Source organism: Labeo rohita, chromosome 18 (assembly GCF_022985175.1).
Source record: "Labeo rohita strain BAU-BD-2019 chromosome 18, IGBB_LRoh.1.0, whole genome shotgun sequence".
NCBI classification, from domain to species: Eukaryota; Metazoa; Chordata; class Actinopteri; order Cypriniformes; family Cyprinidae; genus Labeo; species Labeo rohita.
Genome location: NC_066886.1, coordinates 17,381,031 through 17,396,658, shown reverse-complemented (window position 1 = coordinate 17,396,658; position 15,628 = coordinate 17,381,031). Strand labels below are relative to the sequence as shown.

Genomic DNA, 15,628 nt, shown 5'->3' with positions numbered 1-15,628 from the left:
GAAAAACTGCCATTGAAATGTGTTAATGTGATTGAACTTTACACTGAAAAATTAGGAAGCATCTATTTGCTTCTATTTGCTAAACAATGCTAGATACTGTTTGCAGCACAATTACAACATTTTATTTACACCAAGTTTAAATGTTGTCAGGGCTCCACAGTGCGACCATTTCAGTCACATTTGCAAGCGACTGTGAAAAAATATTTAGGAGGACCATGTTCAAGCGACCTGATCAGCATCTACATGTTCTATCTAAAAGGTTTCTACGCGTTTTTGCAATGTTGAGTTAATGTATCACAACATATCTCATGAACAAAGTGTTCTCCTTTCATAAACAAAGTGTAGAGAGAGTGTATATAAGAGATTCATTGTGCAGAGTAGAGAGGTTCATTGATTACAATGGAACTTGCGATGAACTAAGACGAGTGACAGCTTGTAATGATTTTTAAGGGCGTTTATAAATGAGATATTGAATTAAAACAACCGGTAAATAAACAAGAAGTTAATGTTAAGTGACTTTGTCGGACTTTAACACTATTGCCTGATTTTGCTCTATTTCGTCATCAAAAACAGTTTGAAACAAGTCACAACTGAGCTGCTGTGTATATCCATTCAAACACAGCGGTGTTTTATTTATGAATGAACATGCTTTTTAAAAGAATCTACTGACTCAGTGATTCAATTTTCCATTCATAAAGACAGTCACTTGCATTATTCCTGAATGAATCAGCCGTTTGAACGAATCAAATGAATGAATGACTGAATGCCGCCAACTACCGGCAGATTTAGTTTCATTTTTAAAGTATCTTTTCTGTTATTTAAATCATTTAATATTCAAAATATTATATTTAAAACATTAATCTCAACATGAATTTATCAATTTGATTGCACTCATGCCACCTCTGAGCCTTATTAAACATGAAAATACACCTACAAGACACTTTTGTGTTCTTCTGTGCCACTTCTGTAGTACAAATTAATTTTGTTAATACTGATTTCATTTGATTGGTAACTCATTCTTATTTTACTTGTTCTTATTCTATTGTTTTAATTAAAATTTTAAAAAGCTTAAAATATATATATATATATATATATATATATATATATATATATAAAATTTGACATAAAAGATAATACTTTTAATAAAGTTTGAAAAATGTCACTACAAAGGTAAAAAGAAAAATTCCCCTCTAAATTACTTTAAGGAGTCAAATATCACCTCGTAATGAGAAGGCTAATTTTTGATTTTTGATTAGAAGGTGCTCCTAAAATTTCGACTGAATTTTTTAAAGTTAGAAGCATAAGTGCTCCTAAAAAGAAAAGTAAGTGTAGAGCTCTGGTTGTTAGATGCTTTTCAAAGTGTAAATGTAAGTAATATTCTGAGCAATAGTGCGAGGTGTTCGCAAACAAAGTTGGTTATTTGAAATTAGTGTAAATAGACACAAACAAATAAACAAATACTGAAAAGAAAAAGTAATAGCATCCATGTTTAAAACCAAATTTAAAACAGAAACAGGGTTGTTTTCTGTTGAACTATCGCTTTAAGAACACACAGATGCTCTGTTTATGTTAATAAGCAAAAGCACCTACCATGAGTTCTTTGATGTAGTTCAGGATTCAGGTCAAAAGATGTAGCGCCTCTGCTCTCTCTTCCGTCTGTTCTTATTAGCTGTGAAAAGAAACACAACCAGAGGTCATGGCACATATTTAATCACACCAAGCAAACAGCAAAGCAAATTCATATCCACAAAAGCACAATAAAACATGAAAGATGTAGGAAAAACAACACTCCTCCACACTGAACTGGCTCGGAGGAAAGCTTGGTACAAGGCAGGTAGTAAGTACGAATCTTGGAGTGCGACGAGATTGAGGATTCATTATTGATGGCATTCCCTGTGGTGCACTACTCTGAAACAGCATGTGCGTGAATTTTTCACTTTGCAGCTTGAGTAAAGAAATGAACTGGGACAGAATGAGCATCACACTCGCTTTAATCAATCTAAACCCGCGACTGAAGCGGGTGAAATATTAATGGCTGCCGTTGCTTATCAGATCCGTTGCTTGGTTAATTGCTCTTTATTGTTCGACGCCAAACTGATTGCATTTTGCCTGTTATGCTCGGTGCTACTAATCTTGATTAGTGTCGGAGGTCATGAATAATTTATTAGAAACAGCATTCCTAGCTAATTACCTGTAGCCGATTCTCGCTGTCGGAGAGGATCACCAACTGTGTGCAGCTAACAAGCCTAAATGCTTTAACTTTCTTCTATTCATATTGTTTTGCCACAAGTGTCTCCCAGTTGCAATACGCTACTATCCAATTAAAATTGAGATGTTCCTGGCACACTCTTAAAAATAAAGGGTCTTTCTTTTCTCCAGTGGTTCTATGAAGAACCTTTAACATCCACGGAACCTTTCTGTTGCACAAAAGGTTTTTTTGTAGTGGAGAAAGACTAAATAAAGAAAAAATGGTTCTTTTAAAGTCCCCATGAAATTAAAATGGAAGGTTTTTTTTGTCTTGTTTTGTTTTGTTTTTGTTTTTTGGCTTTTAGGAAAACAATTAAAGGAACAAGCCTTAAAGGAACACTCCACTTTTTTTGAAAATAGGCTCATTGCCCAACTCCCCTAGAGTTAAACAGTTGAGTTTTACCGTTTTTTAATCCATTCAGCCGATCTCCGGGTCTGGTGGCAGCACTTTTAGCATAGCTTAGCATAGACCATTAGCATCTCACTCAAAAATGACCATATATAATGACGATATTTTTTCCTATTTAAAACTTGACTCTTCTGTAGTTACATCGTGTACTAAGACTGACAGAAAATAAAAAGTTGTGATTTTCTAGGCTGATATGGCTAGAAACTATACTCTCATTCCGGCGTAATAATCAAGGAACTTTGCTGCCATACCATGGGTGCAGCAGGCGCAATAATATTACGAACTGCCTGAAAGTGACCGGCACTAAGTTTGTGCAGATGCAGAGTTGCAACCGGCAGAGTTGACGGCTGCGTAATATCATTGCGCCTACTGCACCCATGGTACAGCAGTAAAGTTCCTTGATTATTACGCCTTGCCATATCGACCTAGAAAATCGCAACTTTTCCTTAAAGGTTTTCTATAAGCCAGTGTGTATCAAAACTTCCGCCAATATGGATCAACACTTTTGATGAGATCACCCTGCACTTCAGCTTCTCATTAAACTTTCTGTCCAATCAAATGCTCTCTAGAATCTGAAGCATCCCACACCCTACACTATAAATAGACACTGAAGCTGTAAAGATCTTCAAGACAAATTAAGTTATTTTTGCTGAAATCTGAGAGCTTTCTGACCCTGCATAGACAGCAACACAACCACCACGTTCAAGGCCCAGAAAGGTAGTAAAAACATCATTAAAGTAGTCCAAGTGACATCAGTGGTTCAGCCCCCTACACTATAAATAGACGCTGAAGCTGCGACTGAATCAGTCATTTGTTCACAGAATTCGTATTTGCTGTACGGTGAATGGTGAACTTTATAGTGGATAGGGAACGATTCAGACAGTGTAAATATGCCTTCCATTGGTGCAAAAAAAAAAAATTGGTTTCGTCCTTTGTCACGCGAACCCCGGCAGCACTCACAGTCTGCTACGGTTCAGAGAAACGATAGCACAGAGTGGATCATATGCGCGAGTCGGTGCAGACCATAAAACGTATCGGATCCATTTGAATTCCACATAGAATGCTAGATTTTGTAGCGATATAGCCATACACTGTCAAATGTGGCTTTACTGTGCTCAACAGCTCTGGCCCAAGCTGTGATATAAGCAGAACGCTATTGGCTATTTAAAAAGGGGGGGCGGGACACGTTTCTGAACACATGGAATAACGCTGCATGTTTCAAAGCACTTCAGTGGACCTTTAAGAACTGCATACTGAAAGGTTCTTTAGGGAACCCCAAATGTTTCTTCTATGGTATCACTGAAAACCCCTTTTGGAGGCTTTATTTTTAAGAGTGTGACCACAAGATTTATTCACGATAAGCACTGAAAGCTTTGTGAAAGCTGTAGCAGATTTTTCTTAAATAAGGACAGATTAACGTAGGGAGAAGAATAGGTTTAATAAAATCCAGGATGCTCAAGTATTAACTCATGTAAGCACAATGAACCCATTTCTTCAGAAGTGTTTTGTAGATAAATTCTGTGTTTCATCTATGACCTGGCAGAGCAGAATCCCCTTGTTCTCCAAGCACGCTACACTCCCTACAAAAATCCTTGTACAGAATATCATTAGTTTATACAACAATTGTTTCTATAGTGACACACTGGAGGAGAAAATAAAGCTGCAAAAGAGTACAACAGTCAATTTCCACTACATTTAAAGGTTTTCCAGTGAAATACAATACATGCAATCATGAAGCAAGATTGCATTTACAAAGACAGAACAGCAACAACAAAAAAAAAAAAGGTCAGTGAGGGTTTTTTAGAAGAAAGGATGCATTAAACAGATCAAAAGTGACAGTAAACCTGTTACAAAAGATTTTTTATTTTAAATTGAACAGAATATTTCCAGTGCATTAATATTTCAATTGAACAGAATATTTCAATCTTCTGAAATTAATCAAACAAACCTGTATCACAGTTTTCACAAACATATTAAAGGGACAGTTCATCCAAAAATCTAAATCCTGTCATTAATTACACACCCTCATGTCGTTCCAAACCTGTAAAGATCTTCAAGACAAATTAAGTTATTTTTGCTGAAAACTGAGAGCTTTCTGACCCTGCATAGACAGCAACACAACCACCACATTCAAGGCCCAGAAAGGTAGTAAAAACATCATTAAAGTAGTCCATGTGACATCAGTGGTTCAACTGTAATTTTATGAAGCTGCAAGAGTACTTTTTGTCCGCCAAGAAAACAAAAATGAAATGAGTCTTCAGTGCAACGCCGCCTCCTGCGTCAACAGCACCACAAGCACACGTTGTGGTAGTCTTGTGAACATGAGTCGAAGACTGACACGAAAGAGAAGAAATTCTTAAATAAAGTTGTTATTTTTGTTTTCTTTGCACACAAAAAGTAATCTCATAGCTTCATAACATTGCAGTTGAACCACTAGCTGCGTTTCCATTACCTTTCAAATTGCGCAAATTGAAAATGCCGCTAATGGAAATGTGTCGATTTCACAAAAACAACTCCCATATAACGCAAAAAGTCATATGATCATCCTTCAGTGTACTATAACCTCCAAGAAACACTTCATATGTGGCCCTCTCAAGTATAAGGGGCTTTCCATGCCATTAATGCTTATACTATTTACACTGCACACATCTGCGACGCGTTACGGCTCCGACACGGCCACCAGAGCTGAGTAGCAACTCTAATCAATGCTTATGGCCTTGAACGTGTCAGTTGCATTGCTGTCTATGCAGGGTCAGGGTCTGATTTCATCAAAAATATCTTAATTTGTGTTCTGAAGATGAATGAAGGTCTTATGGGTTTGGAACGACATGTGAGTAATTAATCTCATTATTGCTGATTCAATATGTCATGGTATGTCATTCTCAGTTCTTCATATGAATGATTAGTTAGTATGTTCTCTTGAAAATGTCTTACATCTTCATCTCTCTTTTTCTTAAAACAGTCCTAAATTTTAAACAAGGTGATTGCTTTTTTCTCATTTTTTTTTAAATCTATGAAAAAATGAGTGGGAGAAAAACATTTCACAAACAATACATACAAATTGCATCTACTCTTGAGGCTTCCTTTACTCAAATCTCTTTTACAAACCTCTTTCACTCTCAAATCAATGGCATTCAATGGCATTTAAGATCGACCACAGTGTGCACTGATTGGTCATTCCCTTCTAAATTGATTTGTTTCTTCTGACCTTACGGTCTGAGGGGACCGTGTGCTCTTTAATTGTGTTCTCTACACTTGCAAACATTGTTTCCTCCATCTAGAATCAACAAGGGGTTTGAACAAAAGATCTCAAAGGGCATCTGCATTATGTTTATCTGCGTCCACGCTAAAGGTCCCTTTTCAGTCTGCGGTACATTTGAACAATGCAGGATGACTTAAAGTTCAATGCTAATAGATGACCGGAGAGGGTGGGCAATAAAGGATGTGCTTGTTGTTATTTGTCATTATACACTCTCACTGGCCTACCTCTTCCCCTCTCTGTTTACGATCATGCTACGCTATTCGCATACACGATGAGTGAAACATCCTACAGGACGTCTGTCCCTCTGGAAGGATGTGATGGCCAGGCTTGCCAACTGTCTAGTCATTCGAGGCATATGCGAAGCACTTTTCCTCTAATAGACTATGTATTCATGTTCAATGGTTAAGATAAGCATGACCTTGAACTATTACTTTCATAATTTACAATATTATCAATATTACAATAGTGGGATATTGTACTACCGTTTAAATGTATGGGGTAGGTTAAATTTTTTATGTTTCTGAAAAAGTCTATTATGCTCACCAAGGCTGAATTTATTAAATCGATGATACAGTAAAACAGTAATATTATGATATATTTAATTTTTTATTTTTTTTTAAATAACACAAATTCTTCTTTGAAGACTATAAAGAACCTTAAAAACACATGGGGAGTCAATGACAAAAAAAATATTACTTATATTATGGACTATGGAAGGCCAAATGCGTCAAAATACATTTTTATTTTTTTTAATTAATATTTTGGTGATGCCTGAGGCTAAGCCTATAGGCCTTTTTACACTAAATGCAGAAATTCAGTGCGAATGTTCGATGCAATGACGCTTTTCAATCCAAACAATAGATCCCTATGGGGCTACTTACACCAGCCACTATTAAGTGTGAAAAAAGCGACAATTTTTTCCCCCAACGGTCCGCAATGAAATGGGCCACCGAAGAGCTTAGATCTTAAATCATGTGCCCGGAGCAGCTGTTGTTGCACAAAAAGGTGAGAGTGGTGGCGCTGTTTCGAAAGTAAACAAACGCCAAAGAAAGTGGGTTTTAAGCCAAAACTTTAATAGTATTACAAATTTTTAAGTGTAGCCTAATGCTAATTCAATGCTGTATACTGAGCACCGGACGATGTTAAATCCATATATGCACCACCTAGCGTGCAAAACAAAGATTCATATATAATGTACTCACCCTCTTGTCATCCAAGATGTTCATGTCTTTCTTACTTCAATCGTAAAGAAATTATGTTTTTCGAGGAAAACATTTCAGCATTTTTCTCCATATAATGGGCTGACATGGTGCCCCGATTTTGAACTTCCAAAATGCAGTTTAAATGCGGCTTCAAATGATTGCAAATGCAGTTGTAAGTGATTCCAGCCGAGAAAGAAGGGTCTTATCTAGCAAAACAATCGGTTATTTTCATAAAAATAATATAATTTATATACTTTTTAATGTCAAACGCTCATCTTGTTTTACTCTGCCTGGACTGTTTTCTTCCAGTTCATGACAGTTAGGGTATGTCAAAAAACTCCCATCTCATGTTCTCCCTCAACTTCAAAATCATCCTATATCACTGTTTTACCTTTTTTGTTAAGTGTGTTTGATCTTCTATGCATGTTCACTTTGCAAAGACTTGGTCGGTACTTCTGCAGTGATGTAGGATGATTTTGAAATGATTTTTGAAGTTGAGGGAGAAAATACGATTGGAGTTTTTCATAAGTAATGAAAGTAACCGATCGTTTCACTAGATAAGACCCTTCTTTCACGGCTGGGATCGTTTATAACCACATTTGGGATCATTTGAAGCTGCTTTTAAACTGCATTTTGGAAGTTCAAAATCGGGGCACCATAGCAGTTCACTATATGGAGAAAAATGCAGAAATTTTTGCCTCAAAAAACATAATTTCTTTTACGACTAAAGAAAGAAAGACATGAACATCTTGGATGACAAAGGGGTGAATACATTACATGTGAATCTTTGTTTTGGAAATGGACTTCTCCTTTAAAAGGGTGTTTTTAGTTTTAGCTCCAGCAGTAATATTAAAACAGTAGCCACGTTTTTATTACCCTTCAAATTGTGCAAATTGAAATTGCAAATTATAATTATACCCAATGGAAACAAAATTTTTGCAAAAAAAACCTCCCATATATAACATATCTCAGAAGGCAATCAATCGTTTTAAGCTTGGTGTGAAAGCACAGTTTGGCGCCAATTCGCCTCACTTTTTATATAACCTTTTATATAACCTCCCATATATAACATAGAAGGAGAAATCTCGGAACTGCAATGGAAACAGTTTTTTTGCATGTACAGGTCACATGGCATATGTAAAAGTCACATGATCATTCTGATCATCTCTCCGTGCTGGTTCATTTAAGATACATGGATATGTCTCATTCGATTAAAAATAACGGCTAGTGCGGTGGCTGCAATATACGTAAATCTACAAATATCCACCACCATGACTTATTGCAAGAGGAAAAAATTACATTTTAGAAGCATAACATCAGTTAATGGAAATGCCGTCAATTTGCAATCGTTTTTTTAATCAACATTTAAAAATATCGTAAGTTTTGCACAAATCTGTAATGGAAACAAGGCTAATGCCACACTGCAGATGTAATATTTCAACACTTCACTTCAAGTGTATCATATTCCAATATTTTCAAAGGATAGGCATTCGCAGATGTCTGGACAGAGTGCCAAATACTTCCTGACACTCTATGAGATTGTTTCTGAATTATATTGATAAAACACATCAACTAAGCACATATTTAAGCAACTTCTCTGCTTTAGACCCTTGATTGATACATTTGATTGAAACGTGGTAGGATTTGCTTCGCCCAGGTGTCCTCTGACCTTGCGGCAGGTGTCTGACCAGGTCTTTAAGTGCAGTCCCTTGAGGAAAAGGAGGCTGTCAAAGCGTTGAGAGAGTCACATGGTACAGCTCCTGGCACAACACACAGTGCTGTGATAATGACCAACTCTGTACACACCTACTTAGTGTTTCCTCTACGCAGTCTGTTCTTGTCTTTCATTAAAACCTCCCTCTCCCTTTTTAGGCCCCAAGGCCGAACAGACCTCAGTCTCTAGGGAGAGAAAAGGTTCAGGGCATCAAAACAAGCCTTTGAAGCCGAGCGATTAAACCTGTTGGAATGGGCCAAAAGGGCTTAAAGGTGTGGGGGAGTCAGCTTCTCCAATTAGGGACAAGAAAGGTTGTTAACATGCAACCCAAGCAGTCGTGAAGCTCTGTTTTTTCAAAAAGGGTTATGCAAACAGCCTGCAAACAGGATAAATGTTCTGAACTTGTCAATAATGAGCTAATGATTGACTACATTGATTGATGTTAGGTGAATACAGATCTCTCATTTTATCAACACAGAGTAGCTTTTTGAGCAAAATTGAGCTATACTATGCATTTTCTGCATTAATTGATCTAAAATTAATGTTATGGCTGGATTAAAGAGAAAAAAACCCTCATTATTATTAAATAGGGGCGAGTGGGTAAGTTGACCCACCCCCTGTATTTTGGCAACTGTACATTTTTATTGTCATGTGACCATGTATTTTGGAACCACCCATCATTTCCACCAGACTGTGAAAAGGAGAAACACCTTTTTTCAGAAAGCGTGTTTGTTGTGTTTTATGAATAGGCACAAAAAAAGTACAAAGAAGATTTGGTGATTCAAGAAGATAAATATATTAACATTATATGACTTGATGAAATATACAGTTATATTTTGCCATCTTGTAAAACCAAAAACAAGTCAATGATTTTTATAGAATTTCTGGCAACCAAATCTACATTTTTTCTCATAAATTTAACAGGAAATTTTTAAAAGTTAAATTTTTAATCACTGTCCTCCACATTTATTTAGCTCTGTGTCAGACAAGCTTCTTAAATATGTGCCTACATCTGTTGTCAATTTCATGTCCTCGTTAAAATACGTGCCAAACGTCATAGCTGTCGTGGATGTTGTGTCTACTGTACTTTTATTCCTCCTTCATTCATTATAAGTCAAAACAATGTATGTTAATATTCAAAAGCAGCAGTATGTGTATTTGGTAAAAAAAAATCTAATGCAGTCTTCATCCTTCTGTTTATATATCCTTATAGGGTGTACATTGTTTATTTATTGCTGACAAAACGTAAAAATTCAAAGCGCAATCTGCCGGACCGGAAGCACTTGGTTCCCTGAGTCTTTCTTAATTAAAACCAGAGAAAGAACTATTTAGTCCCTTACACAAACACAGGACTTTCCTCAAGCCAGTTCATATTCCCAAAGCAATTGGTTTGAAAAATGAGCAGATTCTGCTGTTTGGTCTCAGGAACAGCAGGGGATTTGGAGGACTAACCAAGCTGCATGCTGTGTCAACACCAAACATTCTCTGCTGTCAGTGTAATCCAATTCACCATGGGAAAACAGCACGGCACCTCAGCACAACAGAATGAGTGCGGGACATGGCCAAAAACGGGCAACAGGATCTCAAATGAAATCATGGGTTGAGGGTTCCCTTTGTAAAACCCGGTTCAGACTACACATTTGTTTTTGTCGGTTACGACAGTCAGAGTATCCGATTTTGACTCCTAAAATCTTGTTGTATCGTTAACAAGAAACATGTCAGACTATACGCTGCTACCCGACTATTCACAGTGTACAGTTTTTAACGCCATGCGTGCTGTCATCGATACGGTGACATGAGCGTAAACAAACAATGGCTAACAAACAGTGTGTTTTGCTCTGTCTTGTCGTCAAAGCCCAAAAAAGAAAGAAAACTTGGCAGTGGACACAAATCTGGATTTCGTAAAGAGAATTGAGGTAAAATTGTTTATTTGACCTTTTTTTCACTCTGTCGTGGTAGTCCCTCATCATAAATGCAGGAGTAATATTGTCATAGCGCCATTGAAGATTTCCTCCATTGTAAAAATCCACCTAGCAGAACCGATACTATTGTCTCTCTTTCGTTTCAGCTTGTTTGATAGCATGTATGAGGACGCTTCTGTGCTCTTACAGATGTGACACTGGCCAGTCACTCGTCGTAGAAAAATTAAACATGCTAGTCTTTCTGTGGTGATTTCGTGAAGTGTCGCAGACGTGGCAACGGTGGTCGTCAACTATGACACATTACACAAGATGAAACAATTGGATCTTGCGTCTCGACGTCCCTATTGTCGTTTACGAATCCCCACGGCACTCTATGTCAAGCAGATCCTGCCCAAATTGGGCTAAAATTGTGTAGCCTGGACCGGGGTTAACTTGATTTGAAACCGACTGATTTTAGAACTTAAAATGTACAAGAGATCTTCGACACAAAAAATTATAATGTACAGCATGAAAAAAATAGATATTCATGAATAGTTCTGCGAAAGATTTCATTTAGTAGTACCTTTTACGGTTTTTCAAAGAAACAGTCAAGGTGACACCCATTTTTATTAAAGAAAATATTATCTAAGACACTGAAAAACTGGAAAACTGTAAATTACCTGGTTGTGGTCATTTAAATATATATTTTTACAGTATTTAACAGTAAATATTCATATAATGCAATGGTATTTTGAAAATTAACATTTTTTTTTTAACTGTTTTTGAAAGATGTCTGATCAAAATACTAATACTAATAATTTATAATTTAATACATAACATTAATAAATATATCTGCAAGCACTTTAAGTCATTTAAGCACATGTGAAAAAAAAGACACCAGACATCTTGAGGAGTTCTATCATATGATACGAATATTGTGCATATGTGTGGAAAAACTGTGCAATATGCAATCGTTTATGGCCTTGAAAAATCACAGACTAGGGCCATGAGTCAAACAGCCAACCAAATTTTATTCTGATCAACCTACATTAAGCTGGTCTAATAGGTGCTCAAAGTTCATCGGCCTATGGCGAGCATGTTTTTTAAGATATGCAAATGTCCTTAGTTTATTTGTTTTGTATTTTTTTTCCCTCTTACAGCACAACCAAGTGGCCAAGCTCCACGACTCTTCTCATGTGACCTCAACTTTTACATATGCATTGTGAGTTTGGCAAAAATATCTCATTCCGTTCAAAAGTTATAGCCATTTTAGTAAAGGCAGCCCTGCCCCCTTCGAATGTCTTGGCGTCCATTTTTTGATAATTATTGATATTCACTCTCCAGAGAATCTTTCCTGCACCAGATTGGTTCCGATCAGGCAAAAAAACCTAGAAGTAGTTCACAAAAGTAGGTTTTTCAAGAAATTCTAAATATCTGAAAAAATTTCACCTGAATGACAAGGATTCCAACAACATAAGACACTTGAGCCTGCGATGAACGGTTTAGGAATTATGAGCGATTTCGTACTTTTGCTGATCCTTGGCCATTCTAACAAGCGGTTGAACCTCTAAATATTATCACAATTTAAAATAACTTTTAATATATTTATAATTTTAATATATTTAATTTATTCCTATGATGGCAAAGCTGAATTTTCATTACCTCAGTCTTTAGTGTTACATGATCCTTCAGAAATCATTGAGAAATCAATATCATGCTGATACTGAAAACCAATCAATATTGAAAAGTCGTGCTACATTTTTGTGGGAACTGACATATTTTTTAGGATTCTTTGAAACTTCGAAAGAACAACATTTATTTGATTTATTATTTAATAATGTAAAATCCATTTCACTTTTGATAAAATGTAATGCATCCTTGCTGAATAAAAGTATTTATTTCTTAAACAACAACTTACAAATCTCAAAATTAAAACAAGTTTCTATCTATATCTATCTGTTCACCTCAAATATCCCAAAAATGACAAAAACACCAGACTGCAATCCCCTCTCCACCCACATCCTCCTCTCAAGACACCTAATCAGTGGATTTCACGTGTGTGAATATGAGATTTTGATACACGCGTATAAAACCGCAGCATCTGTCAGACAGAGATTCGGAAGAGAAGCTGGATGCTATAATTGATCTAGACTGAGATTTGACATCGCTTGAGGCTTGAATGGTAATTCTGCACTGCGCCGATTTCACGGGCACAACCGGAGGAGCAAAAAGAGCAGAAGTCATGCTGGGATATAAGCACATCAAGCCTTAGAACAGAATCACTGGCCTCATCAGGCAGAAGCTCAACAGTGGGATCTCCTCGTAAATGGGCATGTTTTGTTTAACCCCTACACCTTTGTATGGTTTGCTAAAGCTCTGGCTGTGCCTGAAATCTGAAAAAACATTGTTAGCGTTTCCATCTTTCTGTCTGGTGTTTCAAATGCTTTGACGTTAATTAAACTTAGGCTAATTTTGCTTAGCAGTTCAAAGCAAAGCCGTTGACACAAGATGATAAATTAAGAGCGAAATATGATTCACTTGGGTCCTTCAGACATCAATAAGGCTTGTATTTTTCCTATAATCAGTTCATAAAATGTTTCTGTTTTGCAATTTCCCAAAATCCCATTACCCTCAGGAAGTAAAGAACAAGACATCCTAGGGTAGATATCCTGCTTTTTACAGGATCTCAGGAGGAGACTATCCGGGAGGGGTAAGTGGCAAAACGACCAGACATTTTTTCCACAGTAAGGTCTTGTAAAAAATCTCTCAGTGCTTTTAGAAACATTCCTCCCCCCGGCCATGGGAGTAGAAGCACAGAGACGTCAAGAGGGATCACGCTTAACGCAAACACAAATACTCTTAGAAAATCAGATGTAATCTTCAGGTCTAAATGCAAATACCAGACATAAGCACTCTGAGAGGTTTTACGATTCTCAAAATGTGTTCAGTCTCATTCGCCTGGATAAACACTGCAAAAACAGTCTATAACCTTAAAGACCTCAGTCGGAATAATTGGAAATTTCAGAAACGTGTGTATCAGAGGAATACGAGAGGTCATTTCGGTCGTTTCTGCCCTGAGATGTAAAACCTGATGTTAACTGGTCACTACGCAACACTCTCCACTAGAACAAGCGCTTCAGCTCACCAGCTGTGGGAACGGCAGTGTGAAAGATTACATCACGATGATTTATGGCACATGAGGAGGAGTCGGAGAAACTATGGAACATGAGATCATTTGGAGGGCATCCAAGAAGAGGTCTCAATAGGAGCACAAGTCAATTGGTTTCCACCACAGAAGATGATGGAACACCAGTGGGACAATAAATGAATGTGCTGAGAAAGTTAAGAGAACATCTCAGGCTCACACATACTATATCATAATACACATTCTCTGCTTTTTTAAGGAAATGGCATCTGTAAATGGAAAATAAGGAAGAGGTAAATCATTGGACCATCACTGGTCAAATGAATGAAACTTTATATACTGTTCTATAAAACCAACACGACATACTACACAGTCAATTAATTCATATTCTTATTTTTTTGGAAGATTTCCCTTTGAGCTGATTTCTATTGTAGCATAACTCTGGGTGGTTTGCTGCTCCAGTTGTTGATTAGATGAAAGGTAAAACATGCCGTTTACAACTGATCTTGTAGGCTGATGCTTGTTCCATATGTCTTCAATTGCCTCTGAAAGTCTCTAGCCAATTCTTGAAATTCAGTTTTTGTTCTCCAAAACAAGCGTAAACAGGGCCACACAGATTATCTGACTCATTTTGACTCAGATCTCTTTTTGGACTGGATTCTGCTGACTGACACTTCCAACTCAATGATTTCCTTTTTGTTGAGAAATAGGCTGAGAAGAACAATAAATCTTTCTACCTATTCACCAAATTTCACATAATTACAGTTGTGTAAAAATTATGAGTAATGCAAATCTCAAACCTTCGGGACGTGGAAGAAAGTCAGTGACACAAGGAAAATTAAAGGGGTCATGACCTGAGAAATCAAAATTCCCTTGATCTTTTGACATATAAGAGGTCATTTGACTATAGCAAAAAAAATCCTGTAAGTTTCAGAACTCAAAACCTTCTCATTAGTCGAAAAACAGCTAATATTGCCAGAACAACAGGTTGTAGAATTTGCCAGTTTATGATGTAATAGTGTGGCTAAACTCCGCCTCCGCAGAAGATGATCAATGCCTGCTTCTACATCACTGCCTGTTTCGCCCCACCCACCAATTCACACATGTAGTGTAAATAAGAGAGGCGAACACAGGTCTATGTAGAAACCAAACGATAAAGATGGCTCCGACGAAAACAAGACATTGAACAGTGCGAAGTTGTGGAAAAACAGTTCTTCTGATCCCAACATTAGGAACAAGTGGATGAACTGTATTTTTAATGAAATTCCAGACCACATCAGTAAAAACTCCATCCTTTGTTTACTTTATTTAAGGCACAATTCGATGCGTGATTTTCAGAAAGACTGAAACTAAAAGACGATGCTGACAGTAATGTGTGAGTAACTGTTTTTTTTAGCTGGTCACTATTGCTTTGTCTGTTATTACAGATCGTTTGATGTGTACTAGTGTATAATTATGCATTTTAAACCTAAATCACATCAGCATCCATCTGTGAAGGATGTAGGCTGTTAAACATACACAACTGCTAGCCAATCATACCAGGGGGCATTTACATCTGAGTCTACAAACAGCCGTGTCTATTCAAACAGAGCGTTCTGATGAGCGGAGTCAAAACACGACAGAAAATAGCCTATTACTCCTAAATTATGATGTTTTTGATGTAAAACTCTTGATAACATTATGTGTGTACAACAGAGTTTTAGTGCCATGTTAAAAAATCTAAAATTACGAGATTAAAGTCATAATAT

At 36.9% G+C, this 15,628-nt stretch overlaps 1 protein-coding gene across 1 annotated transcript in view; it reads right to left on the bottom strand.

Annotated features, from left to right (window-relative positions):
- tspan18b (tetraspanin 18b) overlaps window positions 1-15,628 on the bottom strand; it is a 52,890-nt gene that overhangs the window by 25,752 nt on the left and 11,510 nt on the right. The window contains 1 exon segment of the mRNA XM_051135055.1: window positions 1,591-1,669. Within this exon segment, the coding sequence (XP_050991012.1) occupies window positions 1,591-1,593 (3 nt within the window). The 5' untranslated portion in view covers window positions 1,594-1,669.